Raw genomic sequence first — 25,337 nt, 5'->3', positions numbered from 1 at the left:
AATGCTGTCTGAAATTGTGTTCATCCTCCCAGTTTTACCAGTTGGGCTTTTGCCATTTTCTACTCCCAAACACATCTGTAGGATGATGCCACTGCCCTCTTTTGTGGACAAAATTGCATCATCACTTTGTTGATCACTTCCTTCCTCTTCAGCAGCAACCTTCAGAACTTCCCCACATCTGGAGAGCTGTCTAAAAGCTGTTGCCATAAGACTGTACCTACCTGTCAATCAAAGGAAAATCTGACACTGACATCTCTGAGCTCACTTGAGCACTTGACTCGCACAAGGCACCCCAGCTCAGCTGGAACACTCCTAAACAACCCTCACTACCAATACAGCCTGGGGAATTAAAGGATTGAGTGCAGTCCTGCCAAAAAGACCTGAGAGTACTGGTGGATGGCAAGCGGGACACGAACCAGCAATGTACCCTCACAGCCCAGAAAGCCAATTGTATCCCAGGCTTATCTGTGGCCAGCAGGTCCTGCTCCTCTACTCTGTGCTGGTGAGGCCTCACATGGAGTACTGCATCCAGATGTGGAGTCCTCAGTACAGGAGAGACACAGACCTGTTGGAGCACACCCAGAGGAGGGCCATAAAAATGGTCCAAGGGATGGAACACCTCTCCTATGAGGACAGGCTGAGAGAGCTGGGACTGTTCAGCCTGAAGAGCAGAAAGCTGTGAGTTGACCTGATAGTGGCCTTTCAGTATCTAAAGAGGTGATACAGGAAAGAAGGGGACAGACTCTTCAGCAGTGTCTGTGGTGATAGAACAAGGGGAAATGGCTTCAAGCATAAAGAGGGTAGATTTAGATTGGATATAAGGAAAAGATCTTTTACAGTGAGGACGGTGGGGCACTGGAACAGACTGCCCAGAGATGTGGTTGATGTCCCATCCCTGGTGACTTTCAAGGAGAGGCTGGATCAGGCCCTGGGCAACCTGATCTAGCTGTGGTGTCCTTGTTTATTGCTGGAGATTTGTGACCTTGAAAGGCTCTTTCCCTCTAAGGATTCTATGATTCTACGGTTCTATGATTCAATGAAAGGCAGGAGGATGCCCACTGTAAAGGACAGTGAGTGAGTGGCAAACCATTGCATACCAAAGCAGACATCTCACAGTGAGAAACTGCATATTGTAGGATTTATTATTCTTAACCACAGTCAGACAGGGAAATAAAGCATATCTTACCAACCATGCTTTTAAACATCACCCCTTCTTCCCTTCCCTCCCTCCCCCCCCCCAAAAAAAAAAGAAAAAAAAAGGGAAAAACAAAGTCATGTTCACCTGAAAACATTGAAAACATTAGGTGTCTGAATGAATTTTGCACCCAGCATGCACTGAATACTGAAATAAAGCATCCATTTTGTTCAAGAGTATGGTTATGTGAAAAGGAACAGCAAAGACATTTTGATCTTTTGTACTCATACCTGTGCCATGAGGATTAAGATTTTTACTCTGACCTCATCTTTGCTTTCTAGATTTCTTCACCCTACAAACATCTGAGTAGTGCAGATGACTCAAGGAAATATTTCTACCCTGCATTTCATCTTCAGAAACAAAAGGTCTAGAACATCACATAACAAAGGTTTATCTCGATATTTCTTTCATTTATTTCTTTTTTGCTTTCTTGTCTTCAGCCTTCCTTAAAAACGTAATTCCTATTTCTGTCACAGCATCACCCTTCAGCCTGTCTTGCAGAAAGGTCACTTCTGCTGCCAAGTGAACCTAGGAAGAAGCAAAGAAGCATTCAGTTTGTCTCCTTCCTCTGATGTAACAGTATTCTTATCTCTCTCTTACCACAAGGGGACCCTCTTTTACAAGTTTTGTAAAAAACAGATTTCCAAATTTTAAAAAATATATTTCCAAACCAAATTAATAGAAAGGAAGCCTACATACTAGAATTAGCATATGTTAATCATCAGTCCACTGCTTTGCTCCAAGAACTAAAGATGTGTACTTGATTTTGTGATCACACGATTTCCTGATCACATACTTAAGTTATTAATACTTTCGTTAATTGGTCAGATATCATATATATATATATATATATATATCACACATTATGATTCTGAAACTGATTTACAGGAATAATACACAACTTTCACTTTCTTGAAACATAAGATATATGACAAATCAGATAATACTCATTAACAAAAATAATGCAGCCCAAATATTATCTTCCAGTGAGACAGAAGCTCTACAGCTCAGTGACATTCAGATTATGGCCTTTGTGTATTCTTTTGTAAAAGCCTTAAATGATTTGGAATGTCATCCAGTACAGTTCTGATTATTTGGTTTTTATGTTCTCTGCATCCACATTGTGTTCTCTGTTTCACATGATGCTGCAGTTGTATCGCTGTGACATGAGAAAGTTTCATTGATCCTCATACATCAAGGATGGAAAGAATCAGGGATGTTTTTATCAATAAAATCTATGCAGAAAAAATGAAATAGGATTAAGGAGCAGATGACAAGTCCAGAACAGGACCTTGGATCCCCCTGTTTTTTGTTAGCTGGGTCTTTGTCCCAGCAGCCCTCAAAGGAGCCCAGCTGGGACTGTGCTTAGCGAGCAAGCCTGTGTGCTTCTTTATCTCAGGATCAGCCTGACCCTTTCAATTTCAGTTTAGACATTAAACCTGAGAAAGAAATTTAATACTAGTAAGCTTGAGCAAGAGCTGTAGCATTCCTGCACCTCTGCACATTAACAAAAAATGGAGAAAATGGACGTGCGCTTCCTTACCATTTCCAAGGCACCTCGAATCACTCCGCAGAGGAGGTTGCAATAGCAAAGGGATGCTCGCTCCACTGGCAGTTCCTCCACAAAGTCCACTAATGGGTTTTTGTCCAGGATTAAGGAGAATTCATTTCCTGCGGCACTACTGCAGCTCACACTGGGGGTGACCCCCAAGTACATCTTGAAAGCCACCTGCAAAAGGAGGATAGTCAGCCACTTGAATCTGATGGGCACAAACCAGAGTAGAAACTTGAGGATGCAACATCCTACACACTAGTTTTGCTCCAGGAAAATAGGGGTAAGGAACAGGTAGTCTTGAGATCATACTAGATTTGTCTCTTTTGTGTTACATTGTATTCACAAATTTGAAGCTAGGTGCTACTCCAGAGAAGTACACTGTAAGGCTGCTTGTTCTCTCCTTGATGTTCCCGCATTTACAGACCCATAAAAAACAGTTGTATTGTAATCCCTCATGCTTTCACAGTGTCGTTATGCTCTTCTGGGACCATTAGCCCTATACTGGCCTCTGTGTTGCCCTACATTGCCAGCAACTTTGATAATCACTGCTCAGGAACTCCTGCAACTTGTGAGTGTGTTTACTCAGTTCTCCATGTGCAGCCAAAGTAAATAAATAAATAAATAAATAAACAAAGCTACAACTGAAACAAAAGAAGAAAGAGTAAAACTACTGGGATGTATTTGATAACAGGGCGGGGTTTGCTTCTCTGCCTCTACTGGTTAGTATTACTTTAAATATGCAACATCTGCTCTTGACGTCCCATATGCAAGCATTTTTAGTGAGATCATTCTGTGACCCAGGCGGTGCTGAGGCACCAGGTTCACAGCAGCTGTTTTGTCTGTGGAGAGCTCTCCTGTAACACACAGCCACAATCTGCTCCAGTTGAAGATAAGTGTTTTGTTTTTTACCTCTTTGGTGAGTATCGGACATGGAAGGTTTCCGAACAATCCTGAAATTCTTTATGAACCGGAGAACTGCTATTGGCTACAGCGTTATGGCTCTGCTGACACTGGGGAGTGAACGTGCATTTTCTCTTGTTGCTTTCAGATGCCCCTGCAGCAATGAAAATTTCAAGTATGGTTTGGTTTTTCTCTTCTCCCCAGCTTTTGTTTTGCTTGTTTTTGGATATTTCCTGAATAATAAGACCTGGAAGCTCTTCACAGGCTGCTGGGTGAACCCCAGAAAAATATTCCCCGAAGGGAATGTCTGCCATTTCTTCATCATCTTTGGACAGATCACATTAAATGCCCTGGTAGCCCCAGTGATGTGGCTTTCTGTGGCTTTGCTCAACGGGACTTTTTATGAATGTGCCATGAGTGGCTTGAGAAATCCTGCTTACTTAGATGCAATTTGCCACAACAAATCTGTGAAGTGCTTTGAGGAGCTGCACAAGGTGTCCTGTGGCAAAAGCACCATGCCCTTTTCAGAGAGTGAGGAACTCAAGCTAACACTGCAGGCACACTCCCAGGTAAGAAAAACAAGTAAGAAGATATTAATGTTTGCAATACTGTTGGGAATCATCTATGGAAGGTGCTAAAATAAAATCATTGGCTTCAAATAAAGTTTTCTTATGATGCAGCCCTGCCAAATTCAGTAATTGATATTATTTGAATTCAGTTTGAACGACGACATGTCTCAAGGTGGGGGGAGGTTTCCAGTGTAATAAGAATCAGTAAAGTCGGATAGTTTAAAGCTGTCTTTCTGAAAGAAGAGAGCCATGAAGAAAAAAAACAGCACTGGTCTGTTGTCACCCTATCTAAGGGGTTTTTTACACTGCAAATCCATATAACAATCATCTCCTATTTTTATATCATTATATATGCCATAAGGAAATCTAGATCATTAGCGGTAGGAAAATACCGAAAAATTATATTTGTGACTCACTGTCTAGATAACTTGTTTCCGTTTGCATTTCTCAAGTTTATGATGCCAGATGAAAGCATCTTTTTGTCCTGCTTGGAAGAAGAAAGAAACACTAAAATAAAATCAGAGAATGCAAGGCTGAGATTACATTCTGCTATATTTATGCATTGCAATTGTTTTCATTGTCTTGTAATGTAAATAAACTTAGAGATGAAAAGCCAAAATGAAGGAAAGGAGAAAAAAGTGCTATAGAAAATGATGGAAAGACGATTGGCAGCATCTGTCAGGAAGCATTCTGTGGAGCCTGTAAGTCTTTGTTATATGACTTGCATTCATCTGGAACTGTTTCCTATCCAAGAGCTGTTTTTATTTTCATTTCCTCAGGCAAATAGGACCAGAATGCAAGCAAAGACTGCAGTGCAGGAAAAGCAATTTAATTGAGAGTTTTAGAAAGAAAGAACAAATAGATCTTAAGACTTGAAGTTGTATGCACCACTGGAAATAGTGAAAGATCAATGACACAGGGTATACCATGGGAACAGATAGGTTCATTCTCCAAATTGGAAAAGAGTGAAGGGCTTCTAAAAAAACAATATTTTAAAAACATATAGACATAATTATTTATCACAAAATGAGCAGAAAATGCATAAAATAATTCAAAATCATAATAGTCCCTAAAAATAATTGTTAGCCAGTCTTCCCTGTTTCCTCAGGGAAAATTTCCATGTTTCCATTGGCTAAATACAAAGATTTACCAGGAGTTATTACTTTAACATCCTTTCAAGAGTTCCCATGAGGCAGATTGCAGCTCTTAGTGTCATCTCCATTAAGACAGAGCATGGAAAACTAGTTCCAATTCGTATGGGCCTCTGAAAATTAAACAAGTTATTCCACACTGAAATTTGTTCCTTCATTTGGATACAAGCATGTTTTGCAAATGTTACACATCACAGTGAAACTATTGGCAATGACAGTGGCATCAGGCATGAAAAACCTGCGTCCACATCTCTGCTCTCTTTAAAGGAGGTTATTCTACAAAAGCAATTGCTCGCACATTTTTCCACCCTCATTCCTTAAACATGGAAGTTGCTCTTTCCCTTAACAACTTACCATATTTACCATTATTTACCATAATTTGGTAAAATTCAGAGGTAGCTACAAAGAACCTGAGGGTTGCTGAAAAAAAAATTGAGAGATCTCCAAAAATATGGCAACTATTTCTATTCAGTGTGTAAAAGAGTTGTGCTCTGTTTCAGTGCCAAGGCAGACATGCTGATGGACATGAAATTTCCTTTTTCTCTTGCTCTCTCCAGTCACAGAACTGAGGAAGAACATTTTAAAACAGTTTTGAAATAAAAAAAGACTTTCCTCTACAAAGGGCTGATTCATCAAAGTCAAAAAAGCTCACAAGATTGGGTTAATTTCAGTGAATCTCCTAGAAAAAGAAATGGAAGGGGGTGGGAAGAATTTATGCCAAGATTTTAATGTTAAGACATATATTCCTGTTAAGTAATTTATGCTAAAACAGGGGATTTGTTTTGTTTTTAATGAAAAGAAATCTGAAAACAACACATTTAAACATATTTACAGTTTAAAAGATTGATTGAATTGAGAAAAAAGCTACTTATCTATTGTGTTTTTTAGTTAGTCATAATTCAGAACTGTATCTTAATCTTAATTCTTGCTGAGTGATTCTATTTAATATTCTCAAGAGACAGAAATGCATTTACCATCCAGTGATCATGATATTTTATTCTACCTGTGCACTTCTCCCTCTATGTGGCAGAATTCAGTGATCAATTCCAATACACTACATGCCAGATCTCTATATTTTGCAATAAATCCTCATCAAAATCTTCTTTACATGTCCAGACACTATTCCTTGCTCTCAGGTCCAATCTGTTTACTGTATAACACTGTTCAGCTGGTGCATTATTTGACTGATCATTTAGACTTCTCTTAGATTTTTATTTATGTGTGGTCTTGTAGCTGAGGTCTGACTTGAGTTTGTCTGTTCCTGAATTTGCTGTTGCATTTGCACTGGTCTTTTCAACTGTTGTTATCCAAGTTCCCTTTGACATAAAATGGGATCACTTAAAATTGAGGCAAAGCCTATCTCTTTGTGGGCAGACAGCCTCCAGTATAAGCCAACATTTTTTTAGAATTTTACCTCAAGAGCAGCTTTCATTCACTTTCCTGAGAAGGAGACATCATAATGAACCATACAGAGAAGCCTTGGTCCTGACTTTTGCTTCCTTTTCATTCAGATGTGGCAGCCCGTTAAAACTAATGTCAGTCAACAAATGAAAATTACAAAGAGATGTCTGTGGTAGTTTCCCTAGAAGAGCAGCAGGTCTACTATACAAAGCACAGTCACTCTGACAAACATTCTTAAATAGCGTTTTCACTTTAACCTGAGGTCTGTTTCTTTTGTTTTCCCAGATTTTAGGTTGGTGTGTGATAATGGCTATGGCTCTTTTCTCCCTGCTAACCATTTGCTGCGCCAGCTGCCAGTCGAAAGTCAGCCATCTCCAACTGATGTTCTGGAAGGTATATGCTGAGAAGGAGAAGGAGCAACTGGAGCAGACCTTCCAGCTGTATGCCACCAAGCTGAGCGAGCGAAACCTGAAATGTTTTTTTGAGAACAGAAAACCAGAAGTTATGCCCCTGCCAGCTTTTCAGGCATGGGAAGATGCTTCCCAGCTCTACACTTTCAGCAGTAGCAAGCAGCATTATAGTACAATTCACAGGCTAGTTGAAGAAGGCCAGAAAGAAGTCAGTGAAGAAAGAGAGACGACATATGACTTCGTAGACAGAAGGGAAATACCATAGATCACATATATCTTCACACTTTCTGTGCTAAAACAGCATACTTCTAGCTTCTTTTATCTGTATTTTTTTTTTTCCCAAGTGGCCCTTTTCTTCAAGATCACATTCCCTCCCAGTTTCATACTTGCATTTTTTTTGTTTTATGAAATGAAATTATTTCTCTACAACAGTGAAAAGACTGCAGTACTCACTAGCACTTCAGGTCCACACCATGCTGATATCATTGGCTTTGGATCAAATAACAACAGCAAAAAAGGATTGACTAATGACTTTTGAGAGGGTTAGGACAATATCCTATGTAAGCGGTGCTTACCTGCCCTATATAAATCAAAAGGGTATTATAAAGCAGTGCAATTTGAAATGGGTGTATGCAATAATAGAAGTGTGTTGCTTTCTGACAGTCCACAGAAAGTAAAGGTTTTGCTACCAGATCGTTTCCAGTTACAAGAGGTTTTGAGGCACAGAGACGTTTGGCTATTTGGGGCATCTCAGTATCTTTGGTCTCCTGTTGCACATAGAACACCACAGACGGTCTCCCTGATAACTGATTCTCCTTAACCCTGGAATATCTATGGGGGACATGGAGCAGTGATTTCACTTAACAGTGAGATGCCAGGTAATTACTGGGACAAATCTTACAGTCAAAATTTTAGGTACCAATAATTTTGAAGGGCATTTCTGATGCTGCATAGAACCATCAATGAATACTAGGCCTGCAGCCAGCATATGGCAGAGGGCTTAGAAGAAAGTTCTATGCTTTAAGATGAGAAAGTATTTTTGCAGAGGACTGATTTTTATATTTTTTGACATCATAGGAAATATAGAATGTGTCTAGAACCAGAGATGCGAGCAGGCCAGGTAGGTGGGGCACAGTCCCTGCTGTGGATAAGGCCTCTCACTCCACAGACTTTTGCTTCACCTCACGTACGTGTAATGTACAATGTGGTTCTCATATAGGATGTTTGAGCCTTTGCAGATGCTATACAAAGGAGGCATCACTTTTCTGCCAAGTTCCTCTCCCTGGAACTGAGTGGGTTTTATGCAGAATTTTACTGCCAATCTCCCTGAGTCTGCAAAGAATCGTAGTTTTGCACAGCTCTAATCAGGCTCTTATCAACAAAAAAATATACACCACCCAGCTCTTCACATACACTGTGCTTCTTAAGAAGAAAACAAAAATCTATCTGCATTTACAGACCATTACTTTTTTAATGTAGATAATTCCACTATATACTTAGATTTTTTTTTCTGCATATTTAGAAGATCTTGTGGTCTTTGAGAATAAGTTTTACTGTTTTTTTTTTTCATCCCAGCTGCCACACTTTGCAGCAGACTTAGGCCATGTTACTCACCTCAATGTATGTGCTACAGCTAAAAGCCTAGAGGCAAGCCTGTCAAAATGAAAGTCACAATAAGCAGGCATGTCTGGCAAGAGTAAGACAAACCTGCAGCTTGTCACAGAACCACAGCCTTTCACTTCAGTAAATTCATGGCAGGAAACAACAAGAGCATGAATGAAGCTCTGAGTATGTAATGGAATGTGTGATTACAACAGACAGGAAGGATGCTGTTTGTACAAGCCCGTATCATAGGTCTTCTGATCTCAGAAAACTGTTCACAAACTAAGCTTTATTTGTGTAATGTCAGGGGGGTTGGAACTAGATGATCTTTAAGATCCCCTCTAACGTAAGCTATTCTATGATTCTATGCTTCCCTTTGATTTGTTCTCTTTACTTATTTTCTTCTGACATTCATACAATCAGTCTCCTACTGATCCTGTAGGATTTTGTATCCTGCAGAAGATGAAGATCTTTATCATACACAGTTTAAAAGGAGAGACAAAACTTCTTTCAGTCCTTCCAAAAGAATCAAATGCAGGCTTCTACTTCATGCCTACTGAATGAAAAATCATTTCTACTGTTCTGTTAAATTTCACTTCCCAAAGCTGTCTGTTCACCTCACCAACACCACAGAAACCTAGAGCAAGCAAGAATGAAACAGGGAGTGCACTAAATAGATTAATGAACTGATATGTGAATATAAGGAACAAGTTGGGTTGACATAACAATGAGTTCTCTACTGTTCAGTAAGATCTGGGACACAAAAGTTAAAGCATGTGCGGATGAGGAGGGAAAGGTGGGAGGACCAAGTGGTCCCACCACCAGTTTGGACAATCTTTTCTTTCACAGCAGGTGGAAGAGGAGCACTTTCCTGCATGCTCATAGGTGATTTGTACAGAGAGAGTGTGAGGAGATGCTGGCTGCAGCTATCAGTCCTCTATCCTGGTCTGCTGAGGATAGGCTGCACTTAACAGCCCTACAGCATGAAAGATCTGGTGGTTTTGGCCAGCCAGCTGCAGGGGGCTGCTTATTCTGCATTCCCTTTTCCCTGTGCCTCATAGCATGGTCTCTACCTTGGAGTACAGCTCCTCAGTAGTACAACATGTGCCTTGTTGGAGCCTCAATACCTCGCTGAACTTTGTTTCCAGGGCTGTGTTATTCTAGCTCTGCTGTATTTCCAAAATGCCTGTGATTTAATGCAATTGCCATGTGGTTCTTGGAATACTTCTATCAAAACAGACAAAAATAAAATACAGTTTGACCTACTTTTTTTCAGATAGAATCTGACTTTGGCAAACTTAACTCCATTCCTAAATCAGCTATCACAAAAAGCTGTTTTATATCAACATTGTCACCGAATTAAAGTTCAGCAGCCACCACAGAAGATCATTTTCAATAATATCAAAAAAAGTGTCAAAAAAAAAGCAGAATCGACATTTTCTCTCACAAAACTTAGATTTTGCATTAAGTCAGATGCCTGTCAAGTGAATCTACAAATAGACAGCATCTGGTCTTTTTCTATTCCGCATTCTGTACCTCAGTTTACTCACTTCTTTCCATCAGTGAGAATCCATTTTTCTCAATTCATTTATCTTACCTCTTTTTCTGCTATCTGCTGCTCAAATTCTAAGTCTTGGTTACACCAGAAGAACAAGAACAAGACTAGTTAAATCTGCTAGACCCTCATATACTTTTGATTTAGTTTCATCTGGGCTTTGAGTTACGGTATAACAGATCTTTCAAAATTCTATTGTTAAAATTTCTGGTATAAAAGACAACTTACATGGAAACTATGCAAATCCAGTGGCTGGTTTGCAGTGCAATAGAGCACAAAATTAAGGCAACATTAAAAACTATATAGTGCAAATTGTCTCAGTAGTACAAATAATTTATGTGCATACATAAGTAATTCAACAAATAGATAGGAAATGAGGTGGAGTTTTTTTGTTTGTTTTGGTTTTTGGTATTTTTTTTTGAAGCCAGGCTATGACTGGAGAGAAGTTCCTTTAAAACTACCATGCACAGCTTCCACTGTGGTAGAACAAAGGCCTCTCAGTCTTTCTTTGGGACTCCAAAATTGAGTGAAGTGAAATAAATAAACCATTTCAAAAGCTACATTTATAAATTTGCCTCATTTCCATCTGTATGAAATGAAATAAAAAAGAATATATGTTTAGATGAATATATAGGCTCATCATCTATGAGCCCATATGTTCATAATCAATGAACCTGTATGAAGAAAAACAAGCAGAACTGTCTTTTGAAAATGTGACTTGCAACTCTATAGGATTATATGTTACTTAACATCAAACAAAGAATTTATGCAGTCAGCATTTAAAATGTACCGCAACCTTTTTTCAGATTCTCATACTGCAGCCCATCTTTCTTCAACAGCATGACTAAAACTCAGTCAAATTTTGATGGTGCACAGAAGCAGTGTAGAGCTATGAAAAGCAGTCAGGAGGCCACTAACTTCCCAGCTCCTGATACTGTTGGAGACTCCTCCCTACAACTCTACAAAGCCTTGTATGCATAAGTAGTGTTGCAAAGTAAGTGATAACACGCTCTTAAAAAACCGAAACCATAAAATCAGATGGCATATCAAGAAGATTAATCAAGAACATTAATTGATCTACTTAGAAGGGGAAAGGCAGCCAAAGTAACTTTTTGCTGGCATAGTGCAAAGTGCAAGGTATTGCACTTGGATTGCAACAATCCTTGATATGTGTGCAGATTGTGAGAATTCGTTGAGAGCAGGACTTGAGGGTCCTGATAGACGAAAAGCTGGACATGAGTCATCAATATGCTCTTGAAGCCTGAAAAAAGCAATGGTATCCTGGGCTGCATCAAAAGAAGAGTAGCCATCAGGACTGGGAGGTGACTGTCCCCCTCTCCTCTGCCCTTGAGAAGCCCAGCTGGGAGTATGGTGTTCATGCCTGGGGCCCCAACATGAAGATGATGCAGAGCTATTGGAGCAGGTCTAGAGGAGGGCCACAGAGATGAACAGAAAGCTGGAGAACGTCTCTTACGACAACAAGCATTGGGAACTGGGCTTGTTTAGGTTGGAGAAGAGAAGGCCCTGAGGAGATCTCATTGAGGCCTTCCAGTTCTTAAAGTGAGCTTATAATCAGGAGGGAGATTGACTTTTTACCTTATCTAAAAGTGACAGGAGAAGGGGGAATGTCTTTAAACTAAAAGAGAGTAGATTAAGGTTAAATGTTATGAAGAAATTTTTTTATTCAGAGATTGGTGAGGCACTGGCAGAGAAGCTAGTGGATGCTCTATCCCTGGAGGTGTTCAAGACCAGGTTGGATGGGGGCCTGGGCAGACTGATCTGGTGGCAGGCAGCCTTGCCCATGGCACTGGGGTTGCAGGGGGCTAAAACTACACAGTCTTTTACAACTCTTCCAATCCAAGTCATTCTGTAATTCATTTGCAATATAGAGTGGTCTTGTGCAGCAGGACCCCAGTGGGAAAGGGACTCTCATCTATTCCCCTACAGTTCTGGCTTTGGAGGATGACATGGTTGGAGTCCCAGTCCTGCTGGCCCTGTGCTATAGGTGACATAATTCTAAGATCAGATGGAGTTGTTTACTCTTTACATCTTTTTTCAAACAGATCAATGGTGCTAGGATTCTGAGGAAGGATGAGGTAAACTTTTACTTTATAAGATTATAAAGAAAAAATTATCATCCCTGTTTCAAAAGCAATCCTCAGTTATACTTAGACATAAATTCTGAATCCAGAGTTAAAAGTTACTTCTTCAGCTGAGCTTTGCTCTTGGTACTATTCCTCAGTTGGTTTCCACTTTCTTACACCAATTTGCCAGTGAGCATAAAGACTGACTTTAGGTGGCCTGTTTGGTCTGTGCAAAGTCACAGCATCAATACAACAAGCCAATGAGCACCATGTGAACTCATGTGGAAAGACTTAGTTTGGTTGATCGCCAACCCATGTTGGCCTTCCTCCAGTCCTGCATAAAATAACACTAAATCCCAGGCTCTGCAGTCTGAATCATTGTACGAAGCTTTAAGCTCCTAGTCACAGAAAATGAATGCTTTAGGTATACCTTTCCTCCACTATTTATTTACTAGTATGACAGGCTGGCTTTGTATTCCTCACTGTATGCTTTCTCTTTTGTTTCATCTCTTGGAAATTTTATGCAGTGAATACCCATGGCGTGACCTTACAGACTTCTTTTTTCTTCAAAAGACTGCAGGATAGCAGCTATGTTTACAAATGTTTGGTTTTAAGTACTTTAACTGCTTAACTGCCTTACTTTAAGCTTTTAACTGTTTTTACCCTATACATTTATTCTCAAGAATTAGTGGAGTAAATATTTCAGCTTTTTTTTCCTTGCTGTTACTGAAGAGTTAAAGAGAACATATAAAAAGCTGTGCAATTCTGAACCAACAACTTTAACAGTTATTTTCTAGGTCACTTGCATGTCTTTCGTTGGTATGTGTGTCAGACAAATACACTTCAATGTTGGTTCAAAAACGTTTTGCCAAATAAATATGTCAGTATTTTCCATCTCCTATATTGCCTCAGAAAGGATATACTCTTTCCACATAATTCCTCTTTCAGTTTGCTAAAAATAAATTTTCAATAGACTTTGAGCTTTAAAGTTTGTTCCAATCTTTATGAGCAAAATAAGCATCCTTTGAAGTACCAAAAGGCTAACAGTGTATTTTTCTTTAATTTCTCACCGTATTTTGTTTCTGAATCTCCTGTACTGGACAATGATGATTCAGTTATACTATAGCAATTTACAAAAGGAAGCAACAAGGAAATGCAAGAATCAGCAAATCAGATATCTACCATGTATATGAACACGCAGAGGCAACAAAGAACATACTCCAGCTGAAGGACATAAAAGTGAACAAAAATGCAATTTTGCAGGCTGGCATCATTCTTCTAATGAGACAGCACGTTTTGGCATTGAGATTGAAATGTTGCTTGCCTCACATTTTTCATTCAACCTCCAATGAATCCTCTACCCAGGCTCAGCTTTGCCTAAAAATGATCTTTGTTGTATATCATCTTCATTTGAGACTCCAAGACACACTTTACTTCGGGACAAAATTTAGTGTCCCCTAAATTCCACTAGGTAGCTGGATCTGACTGGCTTTTAGTAATGTCACTTGCTTTTGCTTTAAACTTTGGCACATCTGGTGTGTTTGTATGTTGTGCATGTGTGCATGTACAGTGAACTACTTTTTCAGTCATATTAGAACAGCAAAGATGTCCTATCTCTATTTCTGTCATAGCTGTCAGTTCCCATGCAATAAGCATTTTGGAATGATAATACAAATTCTGTCCTTCCATTACAGAGGTAACTTAGGTATTTCTGACATGGTGTGTCATGGTTTTGCATGGATGTGAGCAGGATCACATACCACCTAGTACTACCCAGATGCACTTTGACATAAGAAATGTCTATGCTACTAGCATGCACACGTTCACTGTGTAGACAGCCTGGTATTTCACAGCTCTGCAGTGAACATCACATTTAGCTGATGGTAACCTTCAATTATTCTCAAAAAGTATGTCAGACATACTTCCATCTCCCAAAACAAGTCCATGGAAATGAATCTCAGTTCAGTGAGTTCATGTTCTGATCTCCCCACTTCAGCAAATGACCACTTAGCTAACAGTTCTTTGTTATAAAGGATGATTAATTTTTCTGACTGGGAAATCTCAGGCATATCTTCACTGACAACACTGAAAATCATTAAAGACAAAAGGGATCATGACCAGTGATCTGAGCGTGTTTAGGTCTGAGCCAACTCCATTTCTATGAACTGCCACCTCCTTTGCAGTGACTCTGAAGTTTAGGAGGGCAAGACATCCCACGGGTTTCTCTTCAAGCTTCCCCAGGACTTACCATAGCGTCAAAGCTGTACCGTAAGAAACCTCCCTATTGCTACGCAGTTTTCTCCTAGATCTTCTTGTCTGCCAGTAGTGTGAAAGGTTACTCAATAAGAGGGAAATTTCTATCAAAGAGGGTAGAAGTACCTATACTGGTTTGTTTGTTTGCTTGTTTTATCATTAGATCTGTGACTCTCCTGCCATCAGGTCTTCATTTTGCAGAAAATTCATCAGCTTCTTCATAATATTACCATTCTACGGTTAAAAAACATCTGAGCAAACTATGGATATGCTGAAGGGTTCACGTGACAAGAATAAGAATACCAAATTTTAAGAAGTGTTATGAGTTGATTGACCCATATAAGTTCCTAGAAAATAAAAAATGAGGGGAATATACAGTTTGAAGACTAGTAAAATTGATTTTTTTGTTGTTGTTCATCAGATTCTGTGGAAAGAGCAGAAGAAATCAGCTTAAGCAGCAGTAAAGAAAGTAAACATTAAGCTGTTCTAATGGAAAATACCTCACAGGCTAGTAGAAAAGACTGGATTCATAAAAGGACTTAATATTAGCTTATAAACTTATATAAGCTTATATTAAGTTATTGCTTAATGAATGACTTTAAGGTCAGTTAAGGTTAGGGATCAGAAACCTCTCACAGCTTGTATCCCACAGTCTCCAATAGCAAAGACTTTGACAATTTAGTTGGCATGTAAAGAACAGAAAGGATAGGCTTCCTTTGTGTAAAACTTTGTAGCAGACAAGATAAGTAGGCCTAAGCAAGAAAAAATTAGAGGGTCTGGGCAAGAACAGGATAAAAGGGTTTAGAGAGTCTGGTGTGCATACTACAGAATAATGTGGGTAACAAACAAGCAGAATGCTTATTTACACCATGGCTTTGCTGGCTGGGATAAACACTATCTGCTGACTGAAGGACTGAAAGCAGATGTTGCAAGATTTGCAAAGTATTAACATATGTATTAGAATTCTTGGAATGTGCGGGATCTTCATGTCAAGTGTTTGAATATTGATATGTTGAATGTATATCATGTGTGCTTTAGCTCCTGTGTATGCACGCCAGAAAAGAGATCCCCCATGCACCCAGAGCTGCAGTAAAGTTATGTCAGCTTTCTAAACTATCATTTGGTTTGGAGAGCTTTATATCTGGATTTTGGTGACATCTCTGTCCTCAACTCAGATACAAAATTACTACTGACATGAATCTGTTCAGTGGTTCTGATGACCCAGTAGCAAACTTACCATTATCATAACCAACTGCAAAATTCTTATTTCATTAGGCATCACAATTTTTGTGCTATGTTTTGGTGCTTTAGGGACTGATATCTTCTCTCAAGAAGAAACTCTGTAAGCTACTAGCTGAAGGGAAATTGTAGATAAAAGCTATATTTCACATAAGTAAAGCATGGGTGTGACTGTAGAGATAAGACAATTCTCATGTAGCAGAAAATGTAAGTAACACAGTTCTGGGGCAAACTGATAGAGAAGGAAAAGCAAGGCTGAGGATAACAAAGCTCTAAAGAACATAAATCTTAATTACCTGTGCAATCATGTCTGCCGTTTCAGAATAACTGCGACACCGTTTTACATCTGAGTGAGCTAAAAAATCATCTATCAGCCTTATGCCAATGCCGTATCCCCTAAGAGGAGAACAAAGAGAGTTAACGTTCAAAATGGAATAGCTTTCCCACCTATCATCCTCTGAATATGTTTCGTGTGCTTTCTCCATTAGAAAAAAAAATAATAATAACAAAGCATACTTCTAAATGAATGGCTTTAAGGACATCAGATTTTGTAGTCTAGATTCTTCTTTCTGCTGTATTTTACAGCGCAGTAGGATGTAGTTCATGTAGTTGTATGGGGAACTATGCTCCTTTAAGCATGATATCCCCAGCAAGCAAAGCATAATGTGAATGTTTTCCACGTACTCATGCATATATATGTATTTACATATATAAGAAACTTTATATATGAGTATAATATATAAAAATATATAAATAATATGCAAATGAAGGCTGATTTTTGTCACTAAAGGATAACATAGGACAGGATTTCTCCATTCCTGTGCAATCCTCAGAGTTCATCTCACAGCACCCTTGTGAAGAAGAACAAAGCAATTCTCCCTTTCAGTCACAGCACTTGTGCCTGCATTGGCATGGACTTCAGCAAATATCTACTTCTTTTATCCTCTTATCCTTTAATCTCTGCCTTCATTCTTCCTTCACAATCCCCTCTTTATCTCTAACATGTTTTCTCTCTTCGTCTAATAGTTGCAGAATGAATCCAGAAGTGGATATTTAATATACAGTTTCAGTGCACCCTACCTTTATTTTGTATTTAAAATACTGCAAGTTCAGAGAAATTAAGTAAAAAAGGACAGAAGTTAATGAAATTTTTCATTAAACAAATATTCATTCCTAGGTCTTACATGTTAACAGAAGTCAGAAGTTACACAGAGTGAATAATAAATATTATCATTTCAATCATTTTTTTGAACAAAACCCAAAGTTTATGCAAAATTAAACAGTTAAACAAAAATGTTACAAAAAAAATCTGAACAAACTCAGAAATTATCTTAGGGATTTTCACATGTTCATGCATGTGGATATTTTTAGTTTCTTCCTTTATGCCAGAGACCTTACACCTTCAACAAGGCAGTGGAGCTTCTTACCGGTTTTGTAACACATCTTTGACAAGAAGCCAAAGAGTGGTCTGATGTTCAATGTGATGACAAGACAGAATGTGGATTTGGCAGCATGAGGTTCAAAACTGCAGTATGTTATGCATCAGAAAATGATGAAATTTTTATCACTTGAGTATCAATATCAATAAAGTTGGTAAATAAGTAATCAGTAGTTAGCAAGGTGTACATTAGTGATGCACAAGACTATTTCAAATTTTATGCATTAGCTTTGGAAAGTTACAAGCATAATAAATTTACAAGCAGCTATTTGGCAACTATACATTGAAAAATCTTCATCTCACTACAGATTGTGTATGTGCATTTATACAGAGGGAGAGATCAAAATACTTTTCCCATCTGTTACGGATTTGCTGATCTACAGTATTTCTTCCCAAAGTGGGGCTGTTTCTACTGTCAAAGTAGTAAAAGTGTTCATATTGCAGCAATGAAACCTGTCAATATTTTATCAAGTATTTCTGTTTAATGAGAAAAACAAAACAATTTTATAGAAATAGGTGTAAGAACAAAACCACAAGGAGCGATATATATCTCTGCATCTTTCAAAAATACCCTTTCCTAATTTCTACTATAGCATCAGAAATAAGTCTGCTTTTGTGGTTTTGTTTCTTTGCTTGTTTATTCTTCTTTTTTTAATGCATGATTTCTGCTAGAGCTGAATGAAGGGTTAAAGTCAAATAACAATTTGAGGGATGTTGTCTCTTCAGTCTGTGAATAAATTACTTTTCTTTATCAGATCAATGATTTTTTATTAACTTCCATAGACAACTATTGGACTATAGCCTCATTGTAAACTTTTAGATTGAGAGTAAAGTATTCATAATCTAATAGAGCACCCAAGTGAGAGATCTGAATTATACACTCAAGGAGGGGTGTTGACTATAGAAGGAGGCTGTCTATTGACTGGGTCACTTAAAATAAATTCCTACAACTTTGCAGTATGACTACTTTTTAGTGTCCATATCAGAAAACCACAATGAAGCCTAGATGAGGGGAAGCCGAAGGAAGGCTGTGTGAACAGTGGATACACAAATGCATTGTTTAACAGGCTGCCAGAGAACTTGTTGATATCCCATCCCTGGATGTGTTCAAGGCCAGGTTGGATGGGGTGCTGGACAACCTGATCTGGTGCATGATTTAGTGGCTAGCAACCCTGCCAGCAGCAAGGGGATTGAAACTAAATGATCTTTCAGATTTCTCCCAGCTCAAGCCATTCTATCATTCTATGATAACTTGGAAACACGTGTGAAAAGCAAAAAGCTTGAGTAATTTGAAATGACGTGGATGTGAAGGAGTAGAAAAGAAGAGTTAATATGGAAGTTGAAAATCAGTACATGGAAATAGATGGAATGTAGAAGTCTGTTTTATTAATTAGCTATCAAAGAGTTAACAAAGAACAAGTGTAAACAATCAAAAAAATCCTGATGCTTTTCTTCTGAAATTTAAAGATAATTTCTCATCATAATTCACAAATTAATGTTATTTCTATTGACAGAATACTTAACCTCACCCCCACGTTGTCTATAATCCTTGACAGTGCTGGAACCCATAAGACAGGGGACATAAAGCTGAATGATAATATATAGATGGTCAAATTGCATTATCAACGAGGCTGAATATTTAATGTAGTACTTACATTTTGTCTAAACAGCTGTTGACATCTTCATCTTTTTCATAATCTTTACACAGCTGGGCTACCAAAGCCCCATATGTGAGAACAAAAAGTTCTCTGCTCTGCAAGATAAAGATAGAAATTAAAAATGAAACAAATTATAATAAAATTTTTCACTTTTTTTTCTTTTTTCTCTATTAAAAGCAAACAAAAATACAATTTACATTAATAAAGAAGCTATGTCCACTGTCATGTAATCACAGATATCTGTGATTTAAGCATGACAGAGCCTGACTTGATTATCACTTGAGCCTGTACAGGGATTTTGTTTCGTCAGAAAAACCATTTGTTGGGATATAGCTAATTTCATCAGATACATTTTTGCATTCTGCAGCACATATAAATGTTGGATTGATAAACGTTGTCAAATGCCATTCAAACATAATGACAAGCATTTAATTGCAGGAAGAACATAAGAAGAATTGAGATAATAGTCTTTTTACAATTAAAAAAATGTGTACAGTAAATTCCAGTTCTTTCACAGAAGTATGATTGGTCTGACTCAGATCATCAGCTGATTTCCTTGCAAAAAATAAGCAAATACAAAAAATATTAGCTCAGAATAATGGAAAATTTCTGTAATTCAGCACAAGTATAAAGAATAACAATAAACAAAGAAGAAAAGAATCAGTACTATTGACATTTCTTCTTCTTTATAAGTCTTTACATGTAATCATAGAACACCCGAAGTTGGAAGGGATCCACAAGGACGACAGAATTCAACTTCTGACTCCACACAGAGCCATTCTAACTTATCGTCAATACCAGCTCTCCAAATACCTACACAGATTCATTGTGATAATCTTTCCATCACATATAAGCAAGTAAATAGGCATCACTGCTAATGTGGCCTGCTTTTGAAGTTTCATATCCTGTCAAACAGAGGGTAAAAGCCTATAATTTCCGAAAAAGATCTGATTACCTAGATTTGGAAACAGTGATTTCTTTTAGAGGATTTATCTGCAGTAGAAAATGTAATATCAGTTATCTAACGTCATAATTAAGTTAATTTCAACCCATATATGATATATATACAGATTTATGTTTTCCTCTTCATTTAGCAAGTTAGCCCCCTTTTCCAAAGTAGTCTTTGGCAACCTCTTCTGGCCCAGATTTATGGCCATCATTTTCTTATGCAGTTTCTCTGCAGGCAGGTGTGGTTGGCATGGGTGCGCTGGCTGGAATGGTGTGTCCGGTTCTGGGCTCCCCAGTACAAAAAAGACAGGGATCTCCTGGAAAGAGTCTAGCAGAGGGCCACAAAGATGATAAAGAGCCTGGAACACATCTCTTACAAGGAAAGGCTGAGAGACCTAGGTCTATTCAGCCTTGAGAAAAGAAGACTGAGAGAGGATCTGATCAATGTCTATAAATATTTAAGATGCAGGAGGCAAAGGGATGAGGCCAGATTCATTTCAGAGGTGTGTGGTGAACAAGAGGAAATGGCCACAAAGCATAGAAATTTCCTCACAAATGTGTGTAAGAACTTCACTGGGCAGGCTGCCTAGAGTGGCTGTGGAGTCTCCTTCTCTGGAGATATTCAAGACCCACTTGGACACCTACCTGTACAACCTGGTCTAGGGAGCCTGCTTTTGCAGGGGGGTTGGACTAGATGATCGCTAGAGGTCCCTTCCAGCCTCTACAGTTCTGTGATTCTGTCAGAGTGACTGGTCAGAGTGACTAAACATAGTATCATCAAAATTATCTGAATTGTTTCCAACACGCTGCTGGACATCACTTACAGTTGATGTTAACAGCAGAACAATTACATCAACTGCTCCATCACTCAGTTGCTACCAGAAAATTGTGACTGAAGGATAAATTCTTCTATATGGCACACGGTGCTGGACATGGTCACAGAAATGCTCTTATTTGATTGACATAACTGAGAAGAGATACTCATTTGTGATTTGAGGAATGTAGAGAACTGCATAGGCCTATATGAAAATGTTTATTATTTTCTGCAATATAATAAAAGTGCATTAGGGCTTCTATTAGAAGAACAAGATGATTTTTCCCTGAAATAATTTTATATAAACATATATATATATATACATATGTATACATATATAAGGAAAATATTTCTACACTTTTAGTTACAGAACATCAAGATCATTGTATACCATGTGATCTGCAGAGAAAGGGAATGAATTGCTATGTAAATGTTAGTATTACAATAATTAAAGGTGTACAGGGGAAAAAACGGCACAGGCTTATGCGATTCTTTTTCTCCTTTTTTTTTTTTTTAATGAACAGCAAAATTAAAGAAAAACAATGTGATGCTCTGAAATGTAAATGCAAATTAAAGGAAAATATAAATCACATTGGGAGGAATGAGTTTCACAGCCAAGTCAGATGAAATATAGGCCTATGGTTTGCTTTCCACAGTACTGCCATGCCAAATATTCTCTTTTTGTGGCTCCAGAGGGTAACTGAGTATACTGGATTGACATCTGGTTTACCTGTCTCCTCACAACATTCCTCTCCTTAATTTGTAATGTAGGCAATTGAAAGTAGTCACCTAAAATTTAGGTGGCCAACATTAAACAAAACAAATCCTGCACTTGGTGTGAACAATTTTGCAAGATTGGCTAAAGCACAGGTAACACAAAAGAAAAGACAGTGTCTGAGTTACTCACTACAGAAGATGTAGTTGGTATGGCTCCGTCTCATGAGCAAGACCGTGGAGATGGGCAAGGATTATAGCCACCTGTCAAAGGAGTATAGAAAGCACTGGAAGCACTGGGATTCCTAGCTTTTCACTGATCTGGAATAAAGTTATCTTCCCTTCTCCCCTAGGTCATGATCCTACAGGATCACATTATAGCACTGCTGAACTGACTGTATCTAGTTGGAGTAGTAGCTGGTCTGTAGGCCTGAGAGACTAGGTTGACTGTAATTAAATTCTTGGACAGAAATTAATCCATAAAAGTGCCACAAGCCAATGGCATGTGAGCATACAAGAAGTGCTTTTTATTTATAGTCAGTGGAAAAAATAATAATAAATGCCAATGAAAACAATGGAACAGGAAGAATGGCTTGGCAGAAAAACCTTTTCCTGCTCCCACTGCGTCAACAGCTTGAAGTTTAATAAATGTTTCCATTTTAATGTCACTCGTCAAAATGTTAAGTAGTGTGGAACCGTATCTTAAAGTCACCTTGGCGATAACTCCTGTTTACAATAGCAATACACACTTTGGCAAATTCTCATTAAAAATTTTTTTTAATGCATTAAGTGGACATTATACAGATTCTGTATTGTTCTAGTCTCAACAGGTCAGTGTTGCAATAAGATAAATGCCTTAGAGAATCATAAGCACAGTGTAACAGCATAATTGACATCACTGGCCACTCTTTCAGTCTGTTGGAGAAAGAATCTATTTATTTGACATTTTTTTCCATGAATTAATGTCAGTTTTTTTTATTGTTGTTTTTGTTTTTGTTTTTCCCCATTGGAGACCTTTATTATCCGCTAATTCTTTTCTTTTCAGAAATAGCTACAATAACGTCTTGGAGGCTTCTGGAACTTTTCCACTGCCCTAATACATCAAAACTCACCATTAACCACTCACAAAGCTCTGAGGCTCTAGGTTCCTGAAGAAAGATGTGGGTAGAATTGAACATCCAAACACAAAACAGACTTCATTTTGCACTTAATTTAATGACTACGTAAACACAGAGGCACATAAACTCATCCGATGTTTCTATTTTTGACCAGTGCTCTCTGAAGTACTTACTCTTCTGCTTCTGAATATACTCCAGACTCAGAAACTTAGTGTCCATGTTTTTCTAAGCCTATTTAGATCTTCAGTATTAAGGATCTTTTTTTTTTTTTTAAAAAAAAAAGAAAAAAGAAAAGTCAAGCGCCGAGTAAGACAGTAACTTTGTAAAAAATTACTTATTAGCAACCTCATCTCTTTAGTTTGTTATACAGGTGTGTCACAATTACACTTCTAAGCACATTTTCTCTTCAATACAAGAACTATTATTTCTGCATTGCTTTGCTGTTGGTTTTTGTTGCTGTTTTTGTTTGTTTGTTGGCTGGGGGAGGCAAAGGGGCTGGGGGATTATTTGTGGTAAAATATTCCTAAACAGCTATAAATTTTCAACAATAGAGATTCTGAGGAAACTTAGTGCTAGCAGTGTTTAATAACCACAAGTCCCTAAGTTCTCCACAGGAATTATTTTCTTCCACTACACACACTCCTAGTACATAGGATTTCCTAACTGATCTACAGCAAAAGTAAGCCTCACCTTATGTAATATCTGCTATAACGAATCCATAGGACATTTAGATCAACTGTTCTTGACATGGAGACACATTCTGATTGTAATCTAAGATACAGAAATCCTCATCTGACAGCTCAGAGGATCAGCTCACTTTTGGCAAATGCTGTGGCTAGAAGCAATCAAGAATACGAGGGATGTCTGACAAGGACTCCCTGGACTTACTGCCTCCAGTGAGGTACAAAAGGATCACCCTTCTGATCCCAGCAACAAGAACAGTCCCTTGTACTTTGGGCAGCAAGCCTCTGCTCTAATACTGGAAAACTCATCCCCATGCTTTCTGTACTTTCAAGCTGTTCAGAAATATGTCTGTACAAAACACATAAATACAATAATAGCTCATTCCTTCTCCATGCACAATTTCAATTGAACACAGCAAAAACATCTTACTATTTTGTGGCTGTCCTGCTTTCTTCCCGGAGGCCGTGACATGTTGCCTGTGTAAAGCTTGAGGTATGTGTCAGGTTATACTGTTTCCTCCTCAAACAGCATTTTCTTGTTCCTTCTTCTAAACGTCTCTCTTTTCTTCTCTTCTGCCTTTTGCATGAGATATGCTCACTGCAGTCTCTAATGCTTCTGATGCTCCTCCTATTCTCCCTCCCTTAGGGAGGAATGAGGCTGGCAGACCCTGTACACAATATAAACTGCACCATCTGTGAGAATGGACTGTCATCAAATACGCAGCAAAAAGCCACAGGAAGCCAAACTGGGCAGCCCCAAGAGATGTGTAGGTCTTATTTTTTTTAGATTTCAGTTCATCCTGTTGCTGGTTTTGGTGTTTGGAGTGCTAAGAAACATTCCCTCTTTGAAGAATAAAATCACAATTGCATGATAATGATAAACAAGGTAATTAAAAATTCATCATTTTCAACTTCAAGAACAATAGTCCTCTACCAGCTGTGACACCTTTAGTCTAGTGAGTTAATGTCTGCCTAGGCAGGAGTGGCACAGGTTACAAGTGCTACTGTCACTGTGGTTCTGAGGATGCAGAGCTGGCGAGATGGAGCTAGAGCACCCAGATTCACAAAGGAGTAAGCTGAATACATGCTATATCTGCCAGTTTTGGCAAATGGCACTTTCGTTACCAGTGTTTCTAGTGGATTTTACATCATTCTTAGCCTGCTATTACCTCTGCATATAAACATCCCCATTATAAGCATCCAGGAAGGTTTGGCTTTTTTCTGTTTTCACCTAAGGTAAATTCAACCTTTTTCTGTTAGTTTGGGTTTGGCACAGATCTACTCTACAATCACTAGTGAATTTAGAAATTAATCTGGTAGCTGTATTTTCCTTATTGGATTTATCACCTCATACATTCCCAGTAGAGAAGGTAAAGATATGCAGCCTGATCTGAATGTCATGCAGTTACGAGACTCTAATTCATTTGTAGATTCAGAGCTAGAATAAAATTACAGGTATGTATTACTCCAGATACACAGAAAGCTCATTTGGGGTAAACAGGATTAATTCTATTCTTTTTTTTTTAATGGTAGTTTATAATAATGACATAAGTCAACAACAAAAATTACGACAAATATAAGCATTTTTTAGCCTGTCCTTGTGAAACATAGCCATTCTAGCAGCTTTCATTTTACCCAGATGGTGCTGACAACTGTATGTACAGTTTTTTCTAGGCACTTTTCTGACCCTGTAAAAGCTGACTCCATTTCCTAAGTGAAAATATTGTAGGTACTTTCCATATCTAATTGTAAGTAAATTATAAAAGCCAGCATTAAAATTCTCTAGATAATCATTGCATTTCTAAATGGAGTCTGAGATGGATTTGTTTCCCAGATTGTCTCCAACTGGCCACAAGCACCGAGCATGTCTCTTATTGCAAGAGACGTTCCATATTCTGTAGGAAAATGTACTGCATAGCATTTAAAAAACAGCTCTAAAAGATTATCATTAGCATAAATTATCTGCAGTGAAACCATCACAAAGCACTTAAGGCTGCCCATAAGTGAACACCATTTTATTTATCCAGTTCTAAGTATAAGGATGAATTAT

At 38.3% G+C, this 25,337-nt stretch overlaps 2 protein-coding genes across 2 annotated transcripts; one reads left to right on the top strand and one right to left on the bottom strand.

Moving 5' to 3' along the window:
- Positions 1 to 764: 764 nt before the first annotated feature.
- TRAPPC3L (trafficking protein particle complex subunit 3L) lies at positions 765 to 24,016 on the bottom strand. The gene is made up of 5 exons (XM_003204262.5): positions 23,718 to 24,016; positions 19,008 to 19,105; positions 16,211 to 16,310; positions 2,739 to 2,924; positions 765 to 1,723 (listed from the first exon to the last, which is right to left on the bottom strand). The coding sequence occupies exons 1-5, from the start codon at positions 23,757 to 23,759 to the stop codon at positions 1,607 to 1,609; spliced, it is 543 nt and encodes a 180-aa protein (XP_003204310.2). The 5' UTR covers positions 23,760 to 24,016; the 3' UTR covers positions 765 to 1,606.
- On the top strand, positions 3,446 to 10,898 carry CALHM5 (calcium homeostasis modulator family member 5). The gene is made up of 2 exons (XM_003204263.5): positions 3,446 to 4,219; positions 7,057 to 10,898. The coding sequence occupies exons 1-2, from the start codon at positions 3,680 to 3,682 to the stop codon at positions 7,444 to 7,446; spliced, it is 930 nt and encodes a 309-aa protein (XP_003204311.1). The 5' UTR covers positions 3,446 to 3,679; the 3' UTR covers positions 7,447 to 10,898.
- Positions 24,017 to 25,337: the final 1,321 nt, after the last annotated feature.

The sequence above is a fragment of the Meleagris gallopavo genome, chromosome 2, assembly GCF_905368555.1.
Source record: "Meleagris gallopavo chromosome 2, MGAL_WU_HG_1.1, whole genome shotgun sequence".
Lineage (NCBI taxonomy): Eukaryota > Metazoa > Chordata > Aves > Galliformes > Phasianidae > Meleagris > Meleagris gallopavo.
The sequence above is the reverse complement of the archived record's forward strand: the minus strand, read 5'-3'. Positions and strand labels throughout refer to the sequence as shown.

Bases quoted from the DNA above. Each gene is read 5' to 3' on its own strand.
- CALHM5 (XM_003204263.5), top strand. From the start codon at position 3,680: ATGGAAGGTTTCCGAACAATCCTGAAATTCTTTATGAACCGGAGAACT. The intron at 4,220-7,056 runs GTAAGAAAAACA...TTGTTTTCCCAG, and splicing joins CACTGCAGGCACACTCCCAG to ATTTTAGGTTGGTGTGTGAT.
- TRAPPC3L (XM_003204262.5), bottom strand. From the start codon at position 23,759: ATGTCACGGCCTCCGGGAAGAAAGCAGGACAGCCACAAAATA. The intron at 16,311-19,007 runs GTAAGTACTACA...TTCTCCTCTTAG, and splicing joins AACAGCTGTTTAGACAAAAT to GGGATACGGCATTGGCATAA. The intron at 2,925-16,210 runs GTAATTAAGATT...CTCCTTTTGCAG, and splicing joins CGGCAGACATGATTGCACAG to GTGGCTTTCAAGATGTACTT.